The following is a 25,986-nucleotide window of genomic DNA, read 5'->3' on the forward strand; positions in this document are numbered from 1 at the left end:
GGCCCCTCACCTGCCCCCAGGGCAGCTCGGCAGGAATGTGCAGCTAATTAGCAGGAGACTCCCCCAGGGAGCCTGAGTAGGCCTGAGCCCAGCCTCCCAGGCCAAAGGCAATGTCTCCTCCTGCAGTCTGGGACCCTCCCCTCGCCCCTCTGGTAGGGAGCACCCCCGCCAATTACCGTGTTCCCTTCTGAGCCCTCCAGCCGCAGCCATTCCTGCAGCTCCCCCTGCCTGCCTTGTGGGGCCCAGACAGAGGAGGGGGATCTCCCAGAACCAGGTAAAGGGACTGCCCTCCCTGCTGAGGTATTGCTGCAGCATTGAAGGCCCAGTCAGGGTCTGGCGCTGCTGCGCCAGGTGCTGCACACGCAGCGGGAGGCAGTCCCTGCCCAGAGAGCTAAGGGTACAGCCTAAAGTCCTGCTGGCTCTTGGCCCTACTCCTCCACCCCCCAAGCTCCCTCCCTTTGAGGCACCAGCACCCGGAGCTGAGCCTGCGGGGCAGACCTCCCATGGGAGGCTGTATGTGAAGAGACTGGGGACTTGGATGGAACAACTCCCCCCAGCAGGACTGGGCCGCAGCTTGAGTGCCACCTGGCCAGGGCCGGCTCTAGGCAGGTGCTTGGGACGGCACATTTTTAGGGGCGGCATGGCCGGCACCAGAATGCCGCCCCTAAAAATGTGCCTCGGCCGCCCTAGCTCACCTCCTCTGCTGTGGCGCATGAAACAGCTGATTCACGTGCCGCTGCTCACCCTCCCTCTCAGGCTCTCAGACCTGGGAGGGAGGGGGAGATCCCAAGCGGCCGCGGCGTGCGAAACAGGTGATTTGCGGGCCGCTGCTCGCCCTCCCTCCCAGGCTCTCAGACCTGGGAGGGAGGGGGAGACTCCGAGTGGCCGCAGCGCGTGCGCCACTTCTCCCCTCCCTCTTAGGCTTGAGAGCCTGGGGAGGGAGGGGGAGACTCCGAGTGGCCGCGGCGCCTGCGCCACTTCTCCCCCTCCCCCTTAGGCTTGAGAGCCTGGGGGAGGAGGCAGGGCTGGGGATTTGGGGGAAGGGGCAGAGCTGAGGCGGGGCGGGGGTGGGGTAAGAAAAAAACGGGGGGGGAGCCAAAATTGTTTCTGCTTGGGGCGGCAAAAATCCTAGAGCCGGCCTGCACCTGGCCCTGCTGAGGGAAGGGACAGAGGCCTAGGAGGGAGCAGGGAGCTGGAGCCACAGCAGGGGCCTGCCCCCATTCTCTCTCTTGCCAGCTGATAGCTGGCTGGGACCTCTCCTACCCTGTCACCAGCCCCTGTGCAGGGGGTCAGGTTACTGATGTCGCCATAACCTCCCTGTTCCAACAGCTCCCCCCAGGCCTGGACCTTGGCCCAGCCCAGGCTTCTGACAAACCAAACACGGGAGAGCGCGTCCCAGAGAGCCGGCCTAGGCAGCCTGGGGCCAGAGAACCTCTGCCCAGGCCTGGCTCTGCACTCTCTACACCCCAGGCCTGGAAGTGTCACAAGGCTGCCCCTCCCCTGGTCAGGGGGCTCTGCTGGTGGGCCCAATTCACCCCCGAGAGAGGAGAGCAGGGGCCTGCGTCAGTGACACCCCCCAGCGTTGCCCCTGCCCTGGGGTCTGCAGCACCCACTGGGCCTAGGCTGGAGTCTCTGCCCCCATCACTCAAGCCCCCTCTCCAGGCAGGGAGAAGGAGCGTTGGATCTCTGCTCTCTTCCCCCTCAGCTTTGATGCCAAGCAAGAAGCCTCAGGGTAGGGGAAGTGAGCCAGTCTCAGGGGAGTTGCATAGAGGCACAAGGCCCCTGGCTGAGCTGTATAGCTTTGGGGGGCGGGGAGGATGTCACAGAGTGTGGGGGAGTCAGGGCCCGCACCCCCCACTTCCTGCGATTCACCGGGACTCTCAGCCAGCCAGTAACGCAGCAGGTTTGTTAGCCGACAGGGACACAGTCCCAAGCAGGGCTTGTAGGTACAACCAGGACCCCTCAGCCAGGTCCCTCTGGGGGGCAAGGACCTTAAACCCTAGACTTGGGGTTCCCTGCCTCTTCCCAGCCAGCCCAAAACTGAAACCAAAAACCCCTCCAGCCGCTCTCCCTCCTTCTCTCCCCCTCTCCCTGTGTCCAGTTTCCCAGGCAAAGGTGTCGACTCGCCCCACCCCCCTCCTGGCTCAGGTTACAGGCTCAGGTACGGTCCCTCACCTAAAGTCACCCCTGCTCGCCCATCCTCCATGCAGACAGTCCCAGTAAAACTAACCGACATTCCCAGGTCAATCCGCCCCACTCCCGCCTGTGTCACAGGGGGTCAGCCCCAGCCAGGCAGGGACACCCCTGCGACCTGGAGAGGCCAGGAACCAGGCGGGCTGGTCTCAGCCAAGTGTCTGACAGCAGCTTAGGGCCTGGCAGTCTCCTGGACCCACCCTGCACAGGGAGAGGCTCCCCTCTGCCCCTGTGGGCCAGGGATATGGCAGGGCTGGGGAATGTGCTGGGAGGAAGGGGATGGGAAGGTGCCTTTGTTCTCCTGCCAACTGCTGGCATAGGAGCCTGAGTGAATCCTTTGCCTCTTGGAAGAAGCTGGCATAGCAGCATCTCGTGGGCCCGGCCCAGCAGCTGGAGCAAAGCGGGACCAGGGACAGTGAGCGACATGCTCCTGAACAGGGTGGGTGCCTGGCCAGGGCAGGGAGATGGGGGTCGGTCCCTCCTAGCCAATGGCCATGCCTCTGCCCTGCCAGAAAGGCTCTGGAGTCATTGTCCTGGGGCCTGGAGGGACCCCAGCTCCTGAGGCCAGCCGGGAGCTGCTGTCACCTGGATAAAGGCAGGGGGCAGAGGCTCTGGGGAGCGACAGCTCAGCCCTGAGGGAATGGGCTCTCCAGGTGACTGGGAACGCTCGGCCCACCCTCTACCAGCTACAGCTGTGACCCAGTTGGAGACGGTGCACATACGCACCAGCCTAAACCCCTGCTGGAGCCAGGGCCTGCAACTACCTGCCCGGCCCTGCTGGGCTCTTCCTCGCCTTGCAGGTCTAGACAGACACTGTCAGCACATTCCCACTCCCTGTAGCTGGGCAAAGGGGGGCTGCCAGGCTCTGTCCCAACCCAGACAGCACTCAGGAGAGATCCGCTCCCCCCACTGAGTCACAGCCTGTCTGGGCTGTCCCAGGCAGACAGACCCTTTGTTCAGCAGGCCTGGTTCAGTCAGACCCCTCCGACTCCACGGGGAAAGGCAGGTTCGGCCTTACGCTGCCCTTTGCAAAGAGCCTGACTTGCAGGAGGCCGCCCACTGGCTGCTCCCCTCCCAGCCCCTCTGGAACAGACCGTTAATCCCGCCAGCCCCCCCACACCCCACGGGAGCAGGGTGAGCGCCTGTGATCACAGCAGGTGGGGTAGCAGACACAGGTGCAGCCAAGGCCTGGGGCCACACACTGAGCCAGCAGCAGCCAGCAAGGCTCAGCTGTTCCCAGCTCCCTTCAGGCACGGTAAGTGTGATTTGGCTCCCGTCTGGGGAATGGTTTCAATGTAGTTTATGGTACACAGCATCTCTGCTACACCCTTAGGGTGACCATACATCCCATACTGGCTGGGACAGTCCCTTCTTTAAGTCTGTCTCAGCCATCCTAACTTTTCTGGCAAAGGTGGGCATTTGTCCCGTTTGCTCTTGCCAACTTGATCAGTTGTCAAGGCCAAAGGGGACAAATGCCCACATTTGTCAAAAGAGTGGGGTGTGGCGGAACACGTGTGTGTGGGGGGGGAGCAAATCCAGCCCTGACCGGGGAGGAGGCAGGGCTTGGGTGGGGGGCAGGCAGCGCTCGAGTGACTCCGCAGTGACGCCAGCCCCAGCCTCACACAGTAGGCAAGCAGGGCTCAGGCAATCGGCTCAGGCCAGCCCCGTGTGGGGAGACGAGCTCAGGCCAGTCTCACGCGGTGACCAATTTCCCCTTTGGGAAATATGGTCGCCCTGTACACACTGCTGTGCAGAGGCTGGTAACAAGGAAGAGAGATGTCCCTAGAAGAGAACTGGAGGGGGGGAAGGGGGCTAGGACTGCCCGTGGGTTTGGCAGCAGTTGGCTCCGGCTCCTGATGGGATCCTAAACATCACAAGCCTGGAGCTAGAGAGGGGGCAGCCCATCCTTGCTCCTGGGAAAGTCCCAGGCATAAGGAACTCCACTGCCCAGGGCCCCTGCCTGCCTCCCAGGAGGAGTGCTAGGTCTGTTACAGAATAAACAGAGCAGGGACTGGATTCCCCCGGAATGCCATTAATTGCAGCCTAGAGGCAGTGACCTCCGCTGACCCCTCTCCTGCGGAATGAGCTGTTCCCTGGGGGCTGGAGGATTCCTGGGGGGCAGGCAGAGCCGCCTGGGGTTTGCAGGGCGACAGAGGGCAGCGCCACCCAGCGGCCGTGGCTGGTGCTGCCCACGTGTTCAACCACCGTGTTTCCTGCCTCATCTCCTGGGCACGCAGAATCACTGCCAATACCACAGTGCCTCCTGCTGGACACCGCTGGGTACTGCACAGGATGAAGCAACCGCACTCTTAGCCATCTGTGTAGAGTGCCTCCTGCTGCTCGTAGGGCACAAAGACAGACCTCACGCTGTCACCCGCCGGCTGGCACTCCGCCCTGGCGTGAACATGCAGGGAGCTGGGCCCTGGGCAAGGGGAGCCAGCGTGCCCACAGCCACCGAGGCCAAGGAACCCACAGGAGCTGCTGACCAGAGGTTACAAAGAGAGCGTTTTATTGGGTGCCCCAGAGTCCTGGGCAGGCTGGATGGGAGGGGCCCTGGGGGCATCAATTCCTCTTCTTGCCTTTGCCAATGGCCTTGGCGGGCGCTGCCGTGGGCGCTGCAGACTGGTAGAGCGTGGAGGAGATCTTATTGATGTAGTAGAGGCCAATCATGGAAAAGATGAAGCTGAGAGGAGAGAGAAGGGCAGGCCAGTCAGCACCATCCCTTGCCCATACCTGCTCCCCACATGAGCTCTCTTTGGGCCTGGAGCCAAGCTCCAGCTATTAGAAACCAGGCTGGGGGCGGCTACTGCAGGGTACTGCCCCCTTCCTCCGAAACACTGGCCTGGTGGAGACAGAATCATGGGCAAGATGGACCAGGAGTCGGAACCAGACATGCAGTTCTTATGTGCTTTGTTACCAGCCGGGGAACGACCCTGCCATCCCTGCGACCCCTCTCCTGGCACAGTGGCAGCCCCGCCAGCCCCATGCCCAGCCGGGGAGCAACCCTGCTGGCCCCGCAACCCCTCGCCCGGTACCGGGGCAGCACCGCCAGCTGGGGAAAGGAGCTCTATAAGGCCCAACAGGTCTCTTCAGCCCTGACAGCAGCTTCTTAGAGCTCCCCAGGGCGATGTCCTCCCCCCACTCTGAGGCCTGGGGGCCTGTTCCCTGCTACCGCCCCGGGATGGGCTTTTACGTACCAGGTGGTCACACACACTCTGTGGATGAGGCCTGATGCAAAGAGAGCGAGTAAGAGACAGACGAGGACTGGAGAAGAGAGAAGGGGAGAAATGTGAGTGGCAGTGAGTGTCTGCCTTGGGCATGCTGCACTGGCAAGCCAGCCTCCCCTAAGGGGGGAGCAGCGAGTGGGAACCCTCCCCCCAGAGCAGGGCTAGGGTCCCATGGGGGGAGCTGCACGTGGGAACCCCAGAGCAGGGTTAGGGTCCCGCTGGGAGTGCAGTTGGGGGAGAGGGGGAGGATTTTCCCAGGGCAGGGCTGGGGTCCCAAAGGTGGGGGGGGGGGGCGTCTGCTCACAGCAGCGCTGGACTCTCAGCAGGGCAGCTCTCTGCAGATCCAGGATCTCAGGAATAATCAGACGCCTGCCCTCCCAATCCACCTGGGTCTTGCTGTTTCTTTTAATTGTCTGGGAGCCAGAAATGTGATTCCCCCCCATCCCCCTGGGCACGGCTGGGCACTTACTCTCCGGGAATATTTTGGCTTGGAACCCTTTGCCGAAGACCAAACTCTCCAGGTTGTTGAAGGCCTGGAGCCAGAGTTAAGGAAAGGAAGGAAGGGAGAGGAATTATTTCAGCTCAGTACTAATGTGGACACGAGAATGAATGGATATAAACTGGCCTTGGGGAAGTTTAGGCTTGAAATTAGACGAAGATTTCTAACCGTCAGAGGGGTGAAATATTGGAAGAATCTTCCGAGGGAAACGGTGGGGGCGAAGGACCTGTCTGGTTTTAAGATTAAGCTAGATAAGTTTATGGAGGGAATGGTTTAATAGGATAACATGATTTTAGTCAAATGAACAGCGGGCCATCGCTGGTCAATAGTATCAATGGCCAATGAGGGTCTGGTTGGAGAATCTTGCCTGCATACTCGGGGTTCTACTGATTGCCATATTTGGGGTCAGGAAGGAATTTTCCTCCAGGGTAGATTGGCAGAGGCCCTGGAGGTTTTTCGCCTTCCTCCGCAGCATGGGGCAGGGATCGCTAGCTGGAGGATTCTCTGCTACTTGAAGTCTCTAAACCACAGGATTTGGGGACTTCAACAGCAGAGTCAAGGGAAAGGGGTTGGGACGGCTTTGTGGCCTGCATCATGCGGGAGATCAGACTAGATGATCATAATGGTCCCTTCTGACCTTAAAGTTTATGAGAGGCAGCTGCCACTGAGGAGCCAGCGCAGGGTCGCCCCCCACCCCCCCTACGCCCCAAAGGATACGGTGAGGGAGAAGATGAAGAGGGCGGATCCCAGCAGCCCACCCTGGATGGTCAGCCACTCGGTGGAGGCCAGCTGCTTGCTGTACATCTGCATCCCGGTGAAGAGCAGCAGGGAGAGAAGCGAGGAGAGCGCCAGGGACGTGCCCGTGCCCACGGCTGGGGACAGAGCAAGAACCACGCAATGAGGTGCTGGGCCACTGCCAGGCCGGCCCCAGCAACCCGCGGTCACCCCTGTGGGGCTGCTGCAGCCCCGGGCCGACTCGCGCTGCTGTGTGATGGGCCACGCGGCGTCCAGGCGCCAGGGTGATGGGCGCCACACCAACTGTGTGCTGTGCAGCAGCCCTACCCCTAGTGCCCGGGGACCCAGGTGCCAGCAGCCCCACGTGAGTGCAGGGGGGCACCATGGGCACAAAGCCTTGGGGCGGTCCCTGGACACCTCCCCCTCCCCCACCTGGGGGCACCTCCACTGGTGGGCACCTCCCCCTCCCCCCCAGGGCACCGCCACTGGTGGGCACCCCCCCACCTGGGGGACCTCCCCCACCCTGCCCCCCTGGGGTACCTCCCCAGGGCACCTCCCCTGGTGGGCACCCCCAGCCCTCCCACCTGGGGCACCTCCCCCCATCCCCCTGGGGTACCTCCCCCCGCCCCGCCAGGGCACCCCCAGCCCCCCCACCTGGGGCACCTCCCCGGCGGATCCCCCCAGCCAGGGCACCACGTGCCCCCGGGACACCGCGCCCCCACCCCCGTTACCCATGACGCCCCGCGAGGTGCCGCCGCCGACCCGTCCGCTCCGAGACCCAGACACGCCGACCCCGCTTCCTGCGCACGCGCAGCCAACCCGGCGCGGAGAGCCGCACTGCGCACGCGCCAGGCCCAGGCTACTCGGGAAGGGACGCGGCAGTGAGCGAGTGGTGAGTCCTTCGCGCATGCGCAGCCTCCACGGGGTTGGGGCGATCGCCGAGTCCGCCTGACGGCCGAGAGGCAACGCTGGAACCTGCTTTGTGCGCTTCCGTGCGCATGCACAGAGCCTTGCAATGCAGCGCCCCCTGGAGGTTGGGCGTAGACATTGCAGTTCTCCTATAGCGCCCCCATTCTCCTAGCCTGATAGGAGCTCCTGGCCCTTATGGGCATAAAGAAGAACAGGAGTACTTGTGGCACCTTAGAGACTAACAAATTTATTAGAGCATAAGCTTTCATGGACTACAGCCCACTTCTTCGGATGCATAAGTACTCACAAGTACTCCTGTTCTTCTTTTTGCGGATACAGACTAACACGGCTGCTACTCTGAAACTTATGGGCATAGGTGCTGGAACTGGGGGGGCTGCCGCATCCCCCCATGGTTTGAAGTGGTTCCATCGTATCCACGGTTTACAGTTTGGTTCAATAGCTCTCAGCATCCCCACTGTACAAATTGTTCCAGCCCCCTGCTTTTGGGGGGTGGCGGGGTCTGGGGCTGTGGGGCCCTGTGCACTGGGGTGGGACCTGTCTGTGCCCACCGAGGCACAGTATGGACAGACATAGACCAAGGGTGGACAGACGGGTGGACACAGAGACCTGTCTGCACTAGCCACGGTGGTGGAGGGGGGCACAGTAGTGGGGCTGGGGGCAGAGGGGCTGGGAGCAGAGGGCCTAGGAGCGGCAGATCACATGCCTAGTGCCTCCCATGCTGTGGCCGATGCCCTCGGCACCAAAGTGGTTTTCACCGACTCCCCATCCTCTCCCCTGTCCCCGTTTCTCAGGGTCTGGGCGTTAGCTGCTGCACTAAGAGGCCCATTAGGGCTCTCTGTTGACTCAGCCCTCACTGTTCCAGTAGGACCCCTGGGTGCTGGCATCTTCCAGCCCAGAAAACTCGGCTATAACATGGAGCTCGTGCTGTGATGTCTGGACCCCGGAGCGCGCCTCAGTGTTTCAATCCTCTCCTTGCCAGGCCTGGGCTGCCAGTCACCGGCCTTTCCCCTTCTGCTCTGGCTCTGCCCAGCCCGGGGCTGGAGAGACACACAGATTGGCAAACTGTGTGTCTAGCTTGTGTCACATTCACAGTGCGGAGGGGCAGTCGAGTGGGGGAGCCCAGGGCTAGCACCAGGGTTAAAGCACCCTTTTCCCAGGGAAGACAAGGCTTGTGGAATCAAGAGAGATGAGGTGGGGGAGGGAATATCTTTTACTGGACCGGAGTCTGTGGGTGAGAGACAAGCTTCCCAGCTCCACAGAGCTCTTCTGCGGGTCTGGGGAACACATCAGACGGGCTCCCAGCAAGAGTCCCCATTGCACCCAACCCCCATGACAGCGGCACTAGCCAGCGGCCGAGCTGGCAGCCAAACTCCCCTCTCCGTTGAGATCCCCAGCAGAGCCGGGCGAATGAGGGAGCCTGGCTCCCAGGCCAGCGCTCAGATCATACGCCCGGGCAGCGGAGTCTCGGAACATCCAGTGGCAGGGGTGTGGACCGTGGCAGGGAGGGGATTTCACGGGGCCCCAGAGCCCCAAAGGGACTGTGGGGGCAACAGCTGTACGTCTGGGAACGCCCCTGAGCTGTGGGGGGGGGGTGTCCTGGCGTCGGGGTGTCTGAGGCGATGGGCCAGTCCCCGTGAGGCTCGGCTAGTAACCCAGCCAGGCTGCCTCTGCCCCACTCTCCCCTCCCCGGCACTGGCTGCTGCCCCATGGCACACGAGGGCAGCCCTGTGAGGAGTGGGGCAGCACTGCCCCGAGGGTGCCAGCCCCTCTCCTCTGTCTGCAGGCGCAGGGGGGCAACCCTGCCCCCCTGGTGCCAGCCCCTGGCTCCCCCTCGTGCCAGCCTCTCTCCTCTGTCTGCAGGTGCAGGGGGGCAACCTTGGGTGCCAGCCCCTCGCTCCCCCTGTGCCAGCCCTTTGCTCCCCCCCCCCCCGTGCCAGCCCCTCTCCTCTGTCTGCAGGTGCAGGGGGGAAACCTTGGGTGCCAGCCCCTCGTCCCCCCCCCCCCGGTGCCAGCCTCTCGCTCCCCCCCACTCCTCTGTCTTCAGGTGCAGGGGGGCAACCTTGGATGCCAGCCCCTCACTCCCCCCCGTGCCAGCCCTTTGCTCCCCCCCGTGCCAGATCCTCGCTCCCCCTCCCCCGTGTCAGCCCCTCTCCTCTGTCTGCAGGTGCAGGGGGGGCAAACTTGGGTGCCAGCCCCTCGTCCCCCCCCCGGTAACAGCCCCTCGCCCCCCACCCCCACCGCGCTCCCCCCAGGCCGGAGCTGGACCCGGGAGCATGCGCACCGCTCCCTGCCTCAGCTCGGCTCCTCCGTGCGCCCTCCCCGCCGCAGACTGGGGTGTTCGCCGCCGCGCTGCCGTCGGGACCGGAGCCCGGCCGGGGGCAGCCCGGAGCCATGGCGGATGGCGAGGAGCTGCAGACCTTCACCTCCATCATGGATGCGCTCGTCCGGATCAGTGTGAGTGGCTGGGGGCTGCCTGGGGGAGGAGAGCGGCTCCTCGGACCGGGGGGGGGACGCCTCGTGATGGGGGGGATGGGGTGTGCATTGCACGGGGGTGATCGGTGTGCATTGCACGGGGGGTGGGCTGTGCAATGCACGGGTGTGATCGGTGTGCATTGCACGGGGGTGGGGTGTGCAATGCACAGGGGTGACTGGTGTGCGTTGCACGGTTGGTGGGGTGTGCAGGAGCCAGGAGGATGATTGTGCAGTGCAAAGGATAATTGGGTGTGCAATGCACGGGTGGGTAGAGAGACTGGGTGTGTAGTGTATGGGGGATGGGCGTGCAATGCACAGGGGGGGTAGAGAGATGGTGGTGATGGAGGGAGTGATGATGGTGGCATGGGAGGGGGGTGAGCAGGAACCAGACCAGCTGTTTCTGGGGGTGAGATGCTTGAATCCAGCAGCCTAGGCACTGCCCCCCCCCCCCCGCTCCCTCGTCCCTGCCCTGGACCCTCCTTCCCCAGGGGCTGAGAAGGATCCCGAGCATCCGTGCAGCTCTCAGTCTCCATGGCAACCCGATGCAGGCGCTCCCAGGGCTGGATGCCAGGCAGCAGCAGCAGCAGCAGGACCCGGTCCAGCTTCTGTCTCTGCCCTGCCCCCTTCTCCCCCTGCCCCTCCCTTCACCATCCCCCTCCCCTCCCCCCTCGCTTTGTGTCATCTGCGCCCCTTCTCCGAAGGCAGAGATGGCATCCAAGAGATGCAGCAAGGTGAGTGCGGGCCCTGGCCGGCCGACAGCTCCTCCCTCCCCCCGCCGCGGGGGTCTGGGAGCTGGGGGACTGTCTGGGCTTTGTAATCTGCCCCTCTGTGGCCAGGAGATGGATGGCCCTGGCAGGCTGCAGGCTCCGCGCTGGCTGCCTCAATCCCCCGTTGTATTGTGCAGCAGCGGGGTGTGTGTGTGTGTGTGTGTGTGTGTGTGTCTACAGCGCGCACCGAACTGGGCAGATGCACCTGGGACGTGCCAGTCACACAGGGGGTAGCAGCAGGGGCAGCCGGGTCAGGAACGGAGGGTCCTTGAATGAGGCTTTGGGGCAGAGGGAGCCGTGTATTTTGGGCGGGGGGGGGGGAGCTCTTTGCCCAGCTGGGGGAGTTGGCAGCTTGTGGGCTCCTCAGGACACAGCATCTGTTTCCTAGAGAGCCCGGCCAGGCGGAGCTGGGACTCAGGGCCTGCCCTGGGACTGGCTCCGGGGCCCGCACCAGGCCCTTCACTTGGTCGCTTTGGGCCATAAGCAGAGCTGGGATTTCGCTCGTTGCAGGTTGGAACTGGAGGGGTTTGGGGGCTGGGTGGGCGATTGCAGAGCAAACCAGCAGTGAACAGGCTCGGTGTGTGCAATGGGGAGGGGTAGTGGGGAGAACCAAGGGCCAACCCAGCTCCAGCTCAACGAACCCACGGGGAACTGGGCGAAGCAGCGTGTCCCAGACCCTCTAACGAAGCAGCAAATTCTGCCACCGTTCCGAATGCAAAGCGCAGTGTGGAAACCACTCAACCCCAGTGGGCCCAGCCAGCCAGGTGCCCCGACTCCTTGCAAGCCTGGGTCAGACCAAAGCCCCGTCCAGCTGTGTATCCCCCCTCCTGCTGCCCCACCTTTGACCAGTCCAGCCTGGCATCCCCCATAATGCATCTCTGCAGCAGGGGGCAGGTGCTCAGGTGAGCAGATGCGGTTCCCGGGGTCCTTCTGAGCTCTGCTCCAAGAGCCGGGGAATGGAGACGGAGCAGCCTGGGGACTGGGGTCAGAGCCCACCGGAGTGCTTGGCAGGCTGGCCAGACTCTGGGGGCTGGCTGGGCCATTCTGGAGCCAGCTGGGCACCTGCAGGGAACTTGGCATCTCTTGTTACCTGCTGAAAGCGGCCAGTTAGCAGCTGTTTCTGGAATGAGCGGCTGTGAGACTGGGGGGATGGGCCGGGGACCCCCCTGGGGAGTGGCTGTAATACCTGCCCAGCAAAGGCTCCCCCGTACGGCTGCCAGCATGGAGCTCCCGGGTCAGGACTGAGCCCCAGTGCCCCCTCTGGTGGGGGCAGGGAAAGGCAGTTCCTAGGTGGGCAGTTGTGGCCCTGCAGCTGGGTGCTCCCTCGGGGGGCTGACCGTTCTCCTGGGCCCCTCTCCAGACCAGCATGAAGAACATGGAGCGGGAGCTGATCTGCCCTGTCTGCAAGGAGATGTACAAGCAGCCACTGGCCCTGCCTTGCATGCACAACGTCTGCCACGTCTGTGCCAGTGAGATCCTCGTGCAGCATGGCTACATCTGCTGCGACCCCAGTTCGGAGCCCACCTCGCCTGCCTCCACACCGGCCACCCGCAGCCCCCGCATGGGCCGCAGAGTCATCCCCAAACCCGACCGCCTGGATCGGCTCCTCAAGTCAGGTGGGGAGAACGGCATATCCTGGGATCCCCAGCCCTGCCACAGGGTCTGGGGGATGCAGCTGCCACGTCCCCTGTCCCCCAGAGTGCATTGGGAGCAGAAGGCTCCCGATCCCCCTTGGCAGAGTGGGAGGGGTCTGTGCAGTTTGGTGCGGGGATTCACTGGGGAAGCTCACTCAGGGACCAGGAGGAGGAGGGGGTGGCAGGACCTGGGAGGGTAACCAGGCTTGTGCAAGGGGCAGAAGATGCAGGCACCCTGTGGCAGGGGTGTGGGCCATGGTGGGGGGTGGCAGCCATGGCAGAGGGGTGGTGGCGGGGGGTGGCAGCCGTGACCTGGGGTGGCGGCCATGGCAGGGGGTGTGTGGCTGTGGCGGGGGAGGTTGATGGCTGTGGCGGGAGGTCGGCCGCGGCAGGGCTGAATGTCACGTGACAGGCTTCTGGGTTCCCCCAGGGTTTGGCACCTACCCGGGCCGGAAGCGGGGGGCCGTGCACCCCCAGACTGTCAGCTTCCCGTGCCCGGCCTGCCAGCGGGACGTGGACCTGGGCGAGCGGGGCCTGGGCAACGTGTTCCGGAACCTGACGCTGGAGCGGATCGTGGAGCGGTACCGCCAGACCATCAACATCAGCACCGCCATCATGTGCCAGTTCTGCAAACCCCCCCAGCTGGAGGCGACCAAGGGCTGCACCGAGTGCAAGTCGAGCTTCTGCAATGAATGCTTCAAACTCTACCACCCCTGGGGCACCCAGAAGGCCCAGCACGAGCCCACGCCGCCCACCCTCACCTTCCGGCCCAAGGTAGGGGCTGCCCAGGGCATCCCGGGCCAGGCTCCAGCTAGGGCTGGGTGTGAGCGGTCCCCAGGCTGGGTCCCTGGGGCATAGCTGGGGAGAGGTTTGGGCGCTGGGACTCTGCGGGGGAGGGGATGGTGTGTCTGGGCCCAGCATCACCCGCCTCGTGCCCAGCACAGGGGCCAGTGGGCACCTGAACATGGCTCCGAGGTGAAAGGGCCTCTGGTCCCTGCTGCACGGGCAGTGGGGGGAGACAGGGCAGGGCGGGTTCCATGCATCTTGTCCGTCTGGAGACGCTCAGGGTGGTGCGAGCCCGGTGTCGCACCCATGTGGTGTCTGCCAGGGACACTGGGTGGGGGCGCCGAGATTGGAGGGGTACGAGGATGGAAGGGGGATGCTGATGCAGCTGGGAGGGGAGGTGATCACTGAATGGGGAGGCACCTGGGGCACTGGGTGGGGGGGGGGCAAGGGGTGCAGACCTGGGGGGGAGGTGCTGACACACCCTGGCTGGGTGGGGGGTGTTGGCTGGAAAGGGGAGTGCTGACCGCTATTGCTCAATGTGGGTCTTGCTGCACAGGGTCTGATGTGCCCGGAGCACAAGGAGGAGGTGACTCACTACTGCAAGACCTGCCAGCGGCTGGTGTGCCAGCTGTGCCGGGTACGCCGCGCTCACGCCAGCCACAAGGTCACGCCTGTGCTCAGCGCCTACCAGGCACTGCGGGTAAGGGATGCACCGGGGCTTCCCAGGCCAGAACTGGGGGGTGCAGATGGAGCATGGACAGTGGGGATCTTTGTGCTGGCACTTGGGGCATGGACAGGGTGGGGCGTGGGTCTCCATGGCAGAGATGGGCAGGTGCAGATGGGGGATTGGCAGGAAGGGAGGTCTGTCTCTCTGCCAGAGCTGGGGGGCACAGGTGGGACGTACCCCGAGGGGGGAATCCCATCCCAGAGCTGGGGGGTGCAGACCAACAGGACATGCACAGGGTGGGTGTCCAGTACCAGCGGTGGAGGGTGCAGACAGGGCATTCAGTGAGCGAGGTGCATGCAGTGGGGATGCAGTGAACGGGGTGCATGCAGTGAACGGGGTGCATGCTGTGGAGGGATGCAGTGAATGGGGTGATTGCAGTGAGCGGGATGCAGTGAGTGGAGTGCATGCTGTGGGGGGGATGCAGTGAGTGGGGTGCATGTAGTGGGGGGGATGCAGTGAGCGGGGTTCATGCAGTGCGGGGATGCAGTGAGCGGGGTGCATGCTGTGGGGGGATGCAGTGAGTGGGGTGTGCAGTGAATGGGGTGCATGCAGTGGGGGAAGCAGTGAGCGAGGTGCATGTAGGTCCTCGTGGACCGTGCACGTTGGCCCAGGCGTGGGGCCCGACTTGTGCATGTGCACACCCAGGTGGCTGGGTTCAGAGCCTCTCCCCCCCGTGCACTGGACTGTGCGAGGCGAGCAGCCCGTGTGTCTCATTTGCCCGCGCTGCCCGTGTAGGAGAAGCTGACGAAGAGCCTCGCCTACATCCTGAGCAGCCAGGATACGGTGCAGTTGCAGATCGCGGAGCTGGAGGAGACGGTGAAGCACACCGAGGTGAGCGGGGGGTGCCAGTGAGGGGCACTGCCAGGGCTGGGGGAGGGGACGCTGCTTCACCCCTCTAGGGCGAGGGCAGGAGGTGTCCGGGCACAGCGCCGCCATCCCCAGGGCACCTCCAGCTCCCCCAGGCCGGGTGCCAAAGCCCCGGGGCAGCAGGGCCCCCGTGTGGAGGGAGGCCCCATGGTGACTCTGCTCTGGTTGGGCAGGTGAATGGGTCCCAGGCCAAGGAGGAGGTTTCCCAGCTGATACGGGGCCTGTGCACGGTGCTGGAGGAGAAGCAGACGGCCCTGCTGCAGGCCATCCAGGAGTCCCAGCAGGAGCGGCTGGCCAGCCTGCACCACCAGATCCAGGAGCACCGTTCCATGCTGGAGAACTCGGGCATGGTGGGCTACGCCCAGGAGGTGCTGAAGGAGACTGACCACCCCTGCTTTGTCCAGGCAGCCAAGCAGCTACACAGCAGGTACCGTTCCGTCCGGGGGGCCGCAGGGGGTCTCCTGGGGCCGGGGATCTGGCTGATTCACTGTCCCCATCTCCCAGTGCAGTGGGACACATCCAGGAGGAGCCTTGCACCTGTGTGGGCTAGCGGGAGGGACGCTGGTGCGCGAGTAGCACAGACTTGGGGCACTGGTGGCACCGGGAGCCCCTTACCGGGGCCTGTTGCACCAACTCCTGAACCTCCTGTCGCGGCAGGATCGTCAGGGCCACAGACTCGCTGCAGACCTTCCGGCCCGCTGCCACTTCGTCCTTCAGCCGCTTCCAGGTGGACCTCAGCAGAGAGATGAAGCTGCTCACGGACCTGACCTTTATCAAAGGTAAACGTGAGGGCTGGAGCCGTGCTGCAGAATCACCAGTGGCCAGCCATAGGGGCGGAGCTCTGGGCTGAGGGGGAGGAGCTTCCTCTGTGGCTTCTGGTAGGGGGAGGAGTCCTGTGCTGTATGGGAGGAGTTTTGGACTGAGGGTAGGGGCTTCCTATAGGGGGAGGGGCTCTATGCTGAGGGGGAGGAGCATTCTCTCTGGCTTCCTGTAGGGGGAGGGGCTCTGTGCTGATGGGGAGGAGCTCCCTGCCTCGTAGCTAGAGGGGGAGGAGCTCTGTCTGGAGGGGGAGGAGCTCGCTGTCTGGCAGCCTGACCCCCCCACACCTCCCTTCTGTGTGGCGCTGGGTCAGGGGCTGGCAGCTGCCGGAGAGAGACCTCTGGGGGAAGTGGCCTCATGGGCTCCCCCAAAGCCTCCCACACTTCGAGTCCTGCCCCCAGGTACCGCGTTGTCCTGCCCTATCCAGAGTGCCCCTCCTGGCAGGAAGCTGCTCGCTCTGGGGGCAGGTAGGGCATGTGAAATACCCAGGGAGGCTCGGGGCTCCCTGTAGAGTCAGGAGACTTGTCCCCTGGCCCAGCAGTCCCCAGAGTCGGGGACGGCCCCAGAGTCCAAGGGGCTCGGCCAGCATCAGTCCCCACTCTGTGCTCCAGGCTCCCTGCAGGCAGGGCAGGGGCAGAGGGGACGGTGGGGGCCAGGGGCCTGCGCGGTGGGAGCAGACAAGACCTGGACCCTGCGGCAGATGCAGAAGGGTGAGTAGCCAGCCGGGCCAGGCTGGGCCAGGACTCCCTGCGGGGGAGCATTCCCGTGGGCAGGCCGGGTGCCCTCCCCCACTGACAGGCGCCCACCCCGGGCCCTGCACTGCACCGGCTGGGGACTCTTTTCAGACTCGCTTCTACCTCTGTTTGTTTATAGGCTATGGCCGCTGCTGAGTCGTCACTGAAGTACCCGAGGCAAGTCACGCTCCCGCCCCTAGAGCTGCCCCTGCTCTCCCTGTGCCCAGCCCTCTGTCCTCATCCCCCCATCTGCCAGCCCATCCCCCATCCCCCGCTTCTGTGCCCATCCCCCCATCCGCCACCCCCCCATCGCTCTGTGCCCATCCCCCGTCCACCAGCCCATCCCCCATCCGCCAGCCCCATCGCTCTGTACCCATGCCCCAGCTGCCAGCCCATTCCCCATCCCCCGCTTCTGTGCCCATCCCCCCATCCGCCAGCCCATCCCTCCATCCCCCGCTTCTGTGCCCATCCCCCCATCCGCCATCCCATCCCTCTGTCCTCATCCCCCCCATCCGCCAGCCCATCCCCCATCCCCCGCTTCTGTGCCCATCCCCCCATCCGCCAGCCCATCCCCCCATCCGCCAGCCCATCCCTCCACCCCTCGCTTCTGTGCCCACCCCCCCATCCGCCAGCCCATCCCTCTGTCCTCATCCCCCCATCTGCCAGCCCAACCCCCATCCCCCGCTTCTGTGCCCATCCCCCCATCCGCCACCCCCCATCGCTCTGTGCCCATCCCCCATCTGCCAGCCCATCCCTCCACCCCTCGCTCAGTGCCCATCCTACCATCTGCCACCCCCATCGCTCTGTGCCCGTCCCCCATCCGCCAGCCCATCCCTCCATCCTCCGCTTCTGTGCCCATCCTCCCATCCGCTTCCCCCATCGCTCTGTGCCCATCCCCCGCTTCTGTGCCCATCCACCCATCCGCTACCTCCCATTGCTCTGTGCCCATCCCCCGCTTCTGTGCCCATCCCCCCATCCCTCCACCCCTCACTCTGTGCCCATCCGCCAGCCCATCCCCCATCTGCCACCCCCCATTGCTCTGTGCCCATCCCCCCATCCACCAGCCCATCCCTCCACCCCTCGCTTCTGTGCCCACCCCCCATCCGCCACCCTCCATTGCTCTGTGCCCATCCCTCACTTCACACCCACCCCGTCCCTATTCCTCCCTCCCTGTGTCTCCATCTCCCACTATCCTCTTCCCATCCGTCCGTCCTTCTCTCTCTCCTCTGTCCCTGCTCTCCACCCCTCACTGCCCAGTCCCCGCCTCCATCCTCCATCACACTGTGTCCGGTTCCATCCCCAGCTCCATCCTTCAGTTCCCTGCTCCCTCTCATCCTCTCCTGTGTCTCCAGCCTCTGCTCCCTCCCCCCACTTGCACACAGCCCGTCTGGTCCCTGGAGCCTCTCAGCAGCTCGCCCCCCCGTCTCCCTGACTCTCTCCCCTGGTGCCCACACAAGCTCTCGGCAGTCAGATTCCCCTAGCCTCCTGCTGGTTGTGCGTCCGTCCGTCCGTCCGGAATGCCCCCTCCCTGCGTCTGGCCGCTCGCCTGCCCCAGCGTGGGGCCTGCTCCCTCATGCCTGTGTCTCTCCCTGCAGCCCCCGAGGCGCCGGTGATCGACACGCAGCGCACCTACGCCTACGACCAGATCTTCCTGTGCTGGCGCCTGCCCCAGCACTCGCCGCCCGCCTGGCACTTCACCGTGGAGTACCGCAAGAGCGACACCAAGGCCAAGGCGCTCAAGCTGTGGCAGCGGCGCGAGGAGGTGCGGGGCACCAGCGCCCTGGTGGAGTACCTGGACACAGACAGCGTCTACGTGCTGAGAGTCAAGGGCTGCAACAAGGCCGGCTTTGGGGAGTACAGCGAAGATATCTACCTGCACACGCCGCCCGCACCAGGTGAGGGGGTATCTACCTGCACACGCCGCCCGCACCAGGTGAGGGGGGATTTACCTGCACACGCCGCCCGCACCAGGTGAGGGGGTATCTACCTGCACACACCGCCTGCACCAGGTGAGGGGGGATTTACCTGCACACGCCGCCCACCCCAGGTGAGGGGGTATCTACCTGCACACGCCGCCCACCCCAGGTGAGGGGGTATCTACCTGCACACGCCGCCCGCACCAGGTGAGGGGGGACCTAACTGCACACGCCGCCCGCACCAGGTGAGGGGGGACCTAACAGCACACACCGCCCGCACCAGGTATGGGGGGATCTACCTGCACACACCGCCTGCACCAGGTGAGGGGGGACCTAACTGCACACGCCGCCCGCACCAGGTGAGGGGGGATTTACCTGCACACGCCGCCCGCACCAGGTGAGGGGATATATATATGAGGAGAGATTAATAAGACTTTGAATTTACAGCTTGGAAAAAAAATGTCTAAGCAGGGGTATGCTAGAGGTCTATAAAATCATGACTGGTGTGGAGAAAGTAAATAAGGATGTGTTATTTACTCCTCATAACACAAGAACTAGGGGCAAGAACTAGGGGTCACCAAATGAAATTACTAGGCAGCAGGTTTAAAACAAACAAAAGGAAGTATTTCTTCACACAATGCACAGTCAACCTGTGGAACTCCTTAACAGAGGATGTTGGGAAGGCCAAGGCTATAACAGGGTTAAAAAAAGAACTCGTTAAGTTCATGGAGGATAGGTCCATCAATGGCTATTAGCCTGGGTGGGCAGGGATGTCCCTAGCCCCTGTTTGCCAGAAGCTGGGAATGGGCGACAGGGGATGGATCACTGGATGATTCCCTGGTCTGTTCATTCCCTCTGGGGCACCTGGCACTGGCCACTGTCGGAAGACAGGACACTGGGCTAGATGGACCTTTGGTCTGACCTAGTATGGCCGCTCTTATGAGATTATAGGAATTTCCTGTTTTCACAATATTTTTCTGACATTTTTTAAATCAATCTTTCGTTCACTATATACTCTCTCCCGTCCCTCCACCTGCTTTAACTCAAAACCTGAGTTTTTTCTAAGTGAAATAATGCAAATAAATTTTTTTGCAAAAGACTTTGATATACATTTAAACATTTGATGCGTCACGCCCCAGAGATGGCTGCATTTCAGCACTGGGTTGCTATCTGGCTATCAACCAGCTGCTGCACCCAACCCCAGAGGCACCTATATTTCAGTCCTTGGCAAGCAATCCCTGGGCAATGTTACCAGATGTCCCAACCCATGCACTGGGGCTGTGATACACCACAGGGATTAGGAAAGATGAGGACTCAGAAGCAGGTCTAAAACCTCAGTATCTAGATGCTATGGGAACTGATGATCTTTAACCCACCTTCCCTCCCTTCTGTTTCCCAGAGGCTGGGCAGGGGCGACAGGGGATGGATGATTCCCCATTCTGTTCATGCCCTCTGGGGCACCTGGCACTGGCCACTGTGGGAAGACAGGACCCTGGGCTAGATGGACCTTTGGTCTGATCCAGTCTGGACATTCTTATTATACCCCCCCACGCCGCCCATGCCAGGTGCGGGAGACATACCTGCCCACACCTCCCACTGCACACATCTCTGCCCTGCAAATGGAGGGCTCTAGGCCAGCCCTGGGGATCTCCATGGGGCTGCACCTTGGGCGTCGCCCAGCCCCAGAGCCGCTGCCCGGGGAAGTGCAGTGAGGTTCAGTGTCTGCGACTCACGTGCACTGAACCCCGGGTTGTGGGACTCCCAGCTAGGGGGAAGGCCAGGCCGCTGCGCCCCTGAGGAGTCACACGTGCCCCTTGCGTCCCCCCAGGAGAGGAGACTGCAGAGGTGTGGGGCCGCCTCTTGTCTCTCAGCCCCTCCCCACTCTCTGTTCTCTCCCCCTTCTCAGTCCTGAACTTCTTCCTCGACAACCGCTGGGGCTTCAACCGGGAGCGCCTGGCCATCAGCAAGGACCAGCGGGCCGTGCGCAGTGTGCCCGGCCTGCCCATGCTCTTTGCCGCTGAGCGCCTCATGACCAGCTGCCACCTCTCCATCGACCTGCTCATTGGCGACGTGGCCGTCACGCAGGGCCGGAGTTACTGGGCCTGCTGCGTGGACCCCAGCTCCTACCTGGTCAAGGTGGGCGTGGGGCTGGAGAGCAAGCTGCAGGAGTGGTTCCAGGTGCCGCAGGACGTGGTGAGCCCCAGGTGAGTGCAGGAGCTGGGCTACCCATGCTGGGTGGAGGGGCATGTCACGGAGTGTGGGGGGACTCAGGGCCCTGCACCCCCGGCTTCCTGCGATTCCCCATGACTCTCAGCCAGCCAGTAAAGCAGAAGGTTTATTTAGACGACAGGGACACAGTCCAAGACAGGTCTTGCAGGCACAGACAACAGGATACCCCTCAGTTAGGTCCATCTGGGGTCCTCGGGCACCCCAGCCCCCTTGGGAGGTCAGAGCCCTCTCTGCTTCCCAGCCACCTCACCAGCCAGCTTCCGAGACTCTCCCTTCAGCGACCCCTCCCACAGCCTTTGTTCAGTTTCCCGGGCAAAGGTGTCACCTGGCCTCTAACCCCTTCCTGGGTTCTCATGTTACATGCTCAGGTATTCTCCGTTGGTCAGTCTCCCATCCCCCATTGCAGACTATCCTAGCCACACTCCCCTGTCAGCATTCACAGACCACAGTAAGAACAGTCCCAGTTGGTCACAGAGCAGGCCCCGGCGACACCCCCTGGTCCGTGGGCCTCGGGCTGGAGCTCCCATGTCACTGCCGGGCCCTTGGGCAGATTCTCTGGAGCTCCCAGCATCCCCTTGGGTCCCTCCCTCCGCCGCAGGGGTCCTGGGTTCTTCGTTGCAGCCCACACCCGGCTCAGCTCTTGGCCTGCTTTCCTGCTCCCCGAGGGAGGGGCCTGGATGCTAACCGGGCAGAGGGGCAGAGATTGGGGGGGGTTCAGCTCACTCTGTCTGAGACTGCCATGCCCCAGGGGATGGGATCTTCTGGGGTGGATCCGTCCGTGTGTCTGTCTGCACCATGCGCTCACGCTCCCCCTCCCGCCGGGCAGGTACGACCCAGACAGCGGGCACGACAGTGGGGCGGAGGACGCCACCGTGGATGCGCCCCCCCCATATGCCTTCCTGACCATCGGCATGGGCAAGATCCTGTTGTCCCACGGCTCGGCCCTCACCTCCCGCGACCCCAGCGGCTGCACCATCCCCCTGCCCCCCCGCATCGGCATCTGCCTGGACTATGAGCGGGGCAAGGTGAGCTTCTACGACGCCGTCTCCTTCCGCGGCCTGTGGGAGTGCGGCGTGGACTGCTCGGGCCCCGTCTGCCCGGCCTTCTGCTTCATCGGGGGCGGGGCCCTGCAGCTGCAGGAGCTGGTGGCCAGCAAGCAGGAGCGCAAAGTGACCATCGGGGGCCTCTCCAAGCTGGACTGAGCCGGCCCCAGGCACACACCGGCCGCCAGTGGGATAGCGTGCTGCGGACACACAGCCGGGGGGAGTTGCCTGAGCCCTGCCCTCCGACCGGCGAGGGACTTTGGCTCTCGAGAGCGCTGAGCTCCGGCCTGCGGGGTTAACGAGGGGGGCCACAGAGCTGACGGGGAGGAGAGTGAGGCTCTGACATGGGGCTGGTTTAGGGCCTCAGCCCGTGGGCCCGGAGCGCAGGCTGCAGAAGGGCGGCGTAGGGCAGACCCCTGCCAGCGTGGGACCCAGCCCTGAGCTGAGGCCTCGGGAGCCAGGAGAGCCCGGCTGTGCTCCCCCGCGTCTCCGTGCTGGGCTCGTGAATCCTTCCTGTTCTGTTGGATTGTGGGGGGAGGGTTTGGGCCACACGGCTCCCCTTCACTCCCCCCCAAAAAACCTCTCTCCTTCCCCCCCAGCTCCTCCCCACGGCCTGCCAACGTTTAACCTGGGGGTCTGAGCTGTGGGTGCTGAGGGCACCAAGCAGAGACTGGCAGTGCCCCAGAACCAGCCCCCATCTTGCCAGGGCCTGGGCGGGTGTCACGTTCCTGAGATCCTCCCTTCACACGGACCAGGGAGCAGCACCCAGCCGCTGGGCCTGGGCCTGAGGGGGGAGCTGACTGGGGGATTTGGGCTGGGTGGGGCAGAGGGTGTTTTAAAGGCTAATCGTTGACCCAGCCGGTCCAGCTACTACCCAGAGCCAGGGCTCATCCTGCCGCTCCCTCAGCGCGGCTCTGCAGGGGCAGTGGGGACGGGAGATGGCAGAGGGGTGCGGAGAGCCCCTCTCGCTGGGGGGCACCAGGCTGCAGAATGAAGCTCCCTTCCCAGGCTGGGGCCTGCTGGAAACATCCCGTCGGGTGTGCGGGAGGATGGGAGAGCACGGAGGGGTCTCGCCCCGACCCCCAGGCTGCCATGCAGGGAACTCCCCATGTGGGCCAAGCCCTGCCCTGCTGCACCTGTCCCGCGATGTCCCTACGGCACCGGCATGGAGTGCGCCCGCCGCCTCCCTGCCCGCTGTGCCAGCACCCTCCACACACCTCCTTCCCGGGGGGTGGCTAGTGCAGCTTCACCTCCACAAACGGCAAAGCGCCCAGGAGCAAATCCACCGACTTGGATCCTTCCCCAGCCTGTGCCATGGGCAGGGGGCAGGCGTTGGGCTGGCTGGGCATGGCAGGACCGAGGCCTCTCAGAGCCTGGGCTCCGGCACTGGGAGCTTCCAGAGTCTCTGTGGGGTCTCATGGGGTCTGCACTGGGCAATCGCTGTATTTTCATGATTTCCTACAATAAACTGCAATGCCAGAGACTCCATGAGCAGCGATTCTCACCGGGCTGTGCCACCCCCACTGCTGGACCCAGCCCGGGAGGGAGCACCCAGGCACGCTCGGTCTGGCTGGATAGATCTGGGCCCCTCTCCCTCGTACAAATCTTTGGCCTTTGTGTAGCACCTTCCAACAGCTGCCCCCAGAGACCTTGGACATCCCAACCACCCTAGGGAGCAGCCCGTGGGGGTTAAGAAATTTGCCCACATCAATCAGTGGCAGAGGGGGGAACAGAACCCACGACGCCGCACCCTGCTCTCACCACTAGCCCATGGTGCCTGTAGAGGAATTGCTGGCAGCTGCTGGGGGGAGTGTCCAGAGCCTGGCCTGGGTCCTGCTACACTGGCCCCTCCTCTGCGCTGCACCGCTACGGCCGGCCGGCAGAGGGCAATGTCAGCCCAGGGATGGACACCGGGAGCCAGGGGAGGGGCTGCCGTACAGACAGCTCCATGCACTGCGGTGCCAACCCTGCACTCTGGCCGTGTGTCCCCATGCCCTGGGCAGCAGGGGGCAGCCTGTGACGAACTGGGCCGTCGCACCCGGGCACAGTGTGGGGCTGTGGCCCAGGGGCGTGCAGGGCTGCGGACATGTAGCTGGGAGTGCGTTGCCTGCTCGCCCGGTCCTCGGACGGCCCCAGACACGGGCTCTGCAGGCAGCGGCTGGGTGGGACTTCTGGGGCACCACTTCCTCGTCCCTGCCCAGCCTTCCCCTGGCAGGGGGGGAGCTGGGAGCCTTGAACCAACCTGTGTATGATGGAACCACTTCAAGCCAGGGGGTGCGGCGCCCCCCAACCTTCCTAGTTCCAGCACCTGTGGTATGGGGGTGGGGATGGCAAAGGGCTGCACAGATTCCTTGGGGGGCTCATGCCCACTAGCGAGAGCTGGACGCGTGTCTTGGTGTTACATGCCCCCCCGTACCCATCACAGCCCACAAACTCCAGCATGGCCCAGCGATGGGCCCGCTAGGAGCCAGCTGCTAGCACTGGGTGTCCAGCTCCCAGAGCAGGGCATGGTTTGGGGCCCCAGGGGCTGAGTGTGACTGGCTCAGTGCCAGGGGATTTCCAGCTGAGCCCTGGGGAGGGGAGGAGGCTCATGCCCCTGGGCCGGGGCTGGCACCCGAGGGAGCCCATCCAGCTCTGATGCCTTGGAGCCCTTGGGAGAGAGGAGCAGGGGCCTGTGAAGCTGGAGGAGGGGCCCTCCCAGGGGGCGGGGGGCTGTGGTTCAGAGGGGCAGGACAGCCACTCTCGGGTGGGGGGGCCCCTCTGGACATGGGAGGGGTTTGGCCGCAGTGTGTGGAGGAAACGTCTTGCCCTGTGGCCAGTCCTCGATCAGTGACTCAGAGGGAACGGGAAAGGGGCTGTGGCTGGCGGGTGATAAGCGCCTGGTGGGTGATAAGCGTCTCTGTGACACACCTGTGTCCAGGTGTGGAGCAGGGTGTGCCGCGCGCTAGGGGGAGGGGTGGGCAGCGCTGGTCCAGCTCCTGCCCAGGGCCCTGCTGAGCCTAGCGATGGCTGGGCAGGACAGGCAGCCCGGGCACCGTGCCCAGCCCCCCAGGAATGGAAGGTGGCTCGTTTGCACATGGCAGCACCTCCGCCCAGCGCGTGGGACTCAGTTTTGAGCGGGGGAGAGAGAAGCCCTGAGGGAGAGACCCAGGCTCCTGGCCCAGCTGTGCTGCCTGCGCTGACCCAGGCCAGGGGTGCCCGGGGCTCTGGCCCTGCTTCCCCATAGGCCCTTTGGCCCCACTGGGGTTCTTTGTCCCTGGACACAGCACTGTGCAGACGGCGCAGCCAGGTGGTGACTCAGGCGTCTCTGGGTCTGACAGGGGGGGGAGCGTGTCCCCCATGCAGAGCCGGTGCATGGTGCTCCCAGATTGACCCCGCCAGCCACAGCCATTGCAGAGGCCAGCGGCTGAGCCCGTGGGTGCTGGAGAGCCAGGAAGAGCCCTGCAGGGGAGCCCGGCTGACCCTGACTTTGGCTGCCCCAGGGACAGGCTTTGTGCTGGCCCCCAGGGTGGGGAGGGGGAATCCTGCCTCTTGGTCCCCCTAGGCCTTTACCACCCTGTCAGGGACTCACAGATCGTGCCCACTCTTGGTCCCATGCGGTCCGTGGGGGGTGCCCCTTTCAGTGCGACAGCCCTTCTCAGGTGTTCACTCTCTCGGGGTCAGGCCCCTCCACCTCCTGGAGCCGCACCTCTCTGAGCCTTAGCACGTCTGTCTCTGCCACGGGCCCCCTCAGGGAGTCCCCTTGCTCTGGACCCTCCGGGCCGCCACCGCCTCCCCCCCGAAGGGGTCGATGCGATCCTGTTCTCTAGACCAGAGCGACTCTCAGCCAGCGTAAAACAGGAGGGTTTATTGAGCGTTGAACCCAGCACAGGAAACTCTCTGACCCTCAGGCCTGGCCTCCCTCAGCCCAGCACATCCCAGTCTCTCTGCATCCAGGTGGGCTTTGCCTGCTCCCCCTCTCCAGCCCAGAGCCCCCCTGCTTCCCAGCTCCACATCTGATATCACCAGCCCCAGGCCCCGCCTCTGTCCATTGTCTTCTTTCCAGGTAAACAGGGTCCTCTGGGCCTCCTCTCCTCTCCGCCCCCCTCTGGCTGGAACCGTCTGGTCAGGTCACCGGGGTCCTCTCTTCGCAGCCCATTGTCCTCCCACTGGCCAGAACCGGCTGCAACTCCTGAGCTGGGTCTCCGGGTCGGGGTCTCAGATCACCAGTCGCTGGGGTATCCATCCTCCAGGCCATCGGCTGGGTCCCAAGTTCCCTCTCCACTCCTGTGTCCCAACAAACTCCCTCTCCCCTCACCTCATTAAACCAACAACACCCAGGGGCACTGAGTCCCACCCCCTCTGCATGCAAACCATTGGAAAACCACGAAAAGATAAGAAAATCCCCCACTTTGTCACACACCCCGAA

The 25,986-nt window shown here is 64.0% G+C and overlaps 2 protein-coding genes across 3 annotated transcripts; one reads left to right on the forward strand and one right to left on the reverse strand.

The window, feature by feature from the left end:
* Positions 1-4,679: 4,679 nt before the first annotated feature.
* Positions 4,680-7,578, reverse strand: KRTCAP2 (keratinocyte associated protein 2). Its single transcript, XM_065573626.1, has 5 exons — positions 7,386-7,578; positions 6,637-6,791; positions 5,890-5,953; positions 5,391-5,457; positions 4,680-4,876 (listed from the first exon to the last, which is right to left on the reverse strand). Exons 1-5 carry the CDS (start codon positions 7,561-7,563, stop codon positions 4,756-4,758), a joined length of 585 nt encoding a protein of 194 aa, XP_065429698.1. The 5' UTR covers positions 7,564-7,578; the 3' UTR covers positions 4,680-4,755.
* A 2,234-nt stretch (positions 7,579-9,812) lies between these two features.
* Positions 9,813-23,061, forward strand: TRIM46 (tripartite motif containing 46). Of its 2 annotated transcripts, none has more exons than XM_008171945.4 (10): positions 9,813-10,038; positions 12,184-12,439; positions 12,888-13,231; positions 13,800-13,943; positions 14,706-14,801; positions 15,011-15,264; positions 15,495-15,616; positions 17,986-18,285; positions 20,213-20,510; positions 21,362-23,061. In XM_008171945.4, exons 1-10 carry the CDS (start codon positions 9,976-9,978, stop codon positions 21,735-21,737), a joined length of 2,253 nt encoding a protein of 750 aa, XP_008170167.1. In that variant the 5' UTR covers positions 9,813-9,975; the 3' UTR covers positions 21,738-23,061. The 2 variants fall into 2 exon arrangements, with proteins under 2 accessions (XP_008170167.1, XP_008170168.1); XM_008171946.4 differs by lacking the exon at positions 9,813-10,038 and adding an exon at positions 10,705-10,787.
* The last annotated feature ends 2,925 nt before the right edge of the window (positions 23,062-25,986 follow it).

This window comes from Chrysemys picta, chromosome 20 (genome assembly GCF_011386835.1).
Source record: "Chrysemys picta bellii isolate R12L10 chromosome 20, ASM1138683v2, whole genome shotgun sequence".
In the NCBI taxonomy this organism is placed as follows: domain Eukaryota; kingdom Metazoa; phylum Chordata; order Testudines; family Emydidae; genus Chrysemys; species Chrysemys picta.

Bases quoted from the DNA above. Each gene is read 5' to 3' on its own strand.
- TRIM46 (XM_008171945.4), top strand. From the start codon at position 9,976: ATGGCGGATGGCGAGGAGCTGCAGACCTTCACCTCCATCATGGATGCG. The intron at 13,232-13,799 runs GTAGGGGCTGCC...CTTGCTGCACAG, and splicing joins CCCTCACCTTCCGGCCCAAG to GGTCTGATGTGCCCGGAGCA. The intron at 15,617-17,985 runs GTAAACGTGAGG...CTCTCCCTGCAG, and splicing joins GGACCTGACCTTTATCAAAG to CCCCCGAGGCGCCGGTGATC.
- KRTCAP2 (XM_065573626.1), bottom strand. From the start codon at position 7,563: ATGCGCGAAGGACTCACCACTCGCTCACTGCCGCGTCCCTTCCCGAGT. The intron at 6,792-7,385 runs GTAACGGGGGTG...CTCTGTCCCCAG, and splicing joins CACCTCGCGGGGCGTCATGG to CCGTGGGCACGGGCACGTCC. The intron at 5,458-5,889 runs GTAAGTGCCCAG...TCTCTTCTCCAG, and splicing joins AGCCAAAATATTCCCGGAGA to TCCTCGTCTGTCTCTTACTC.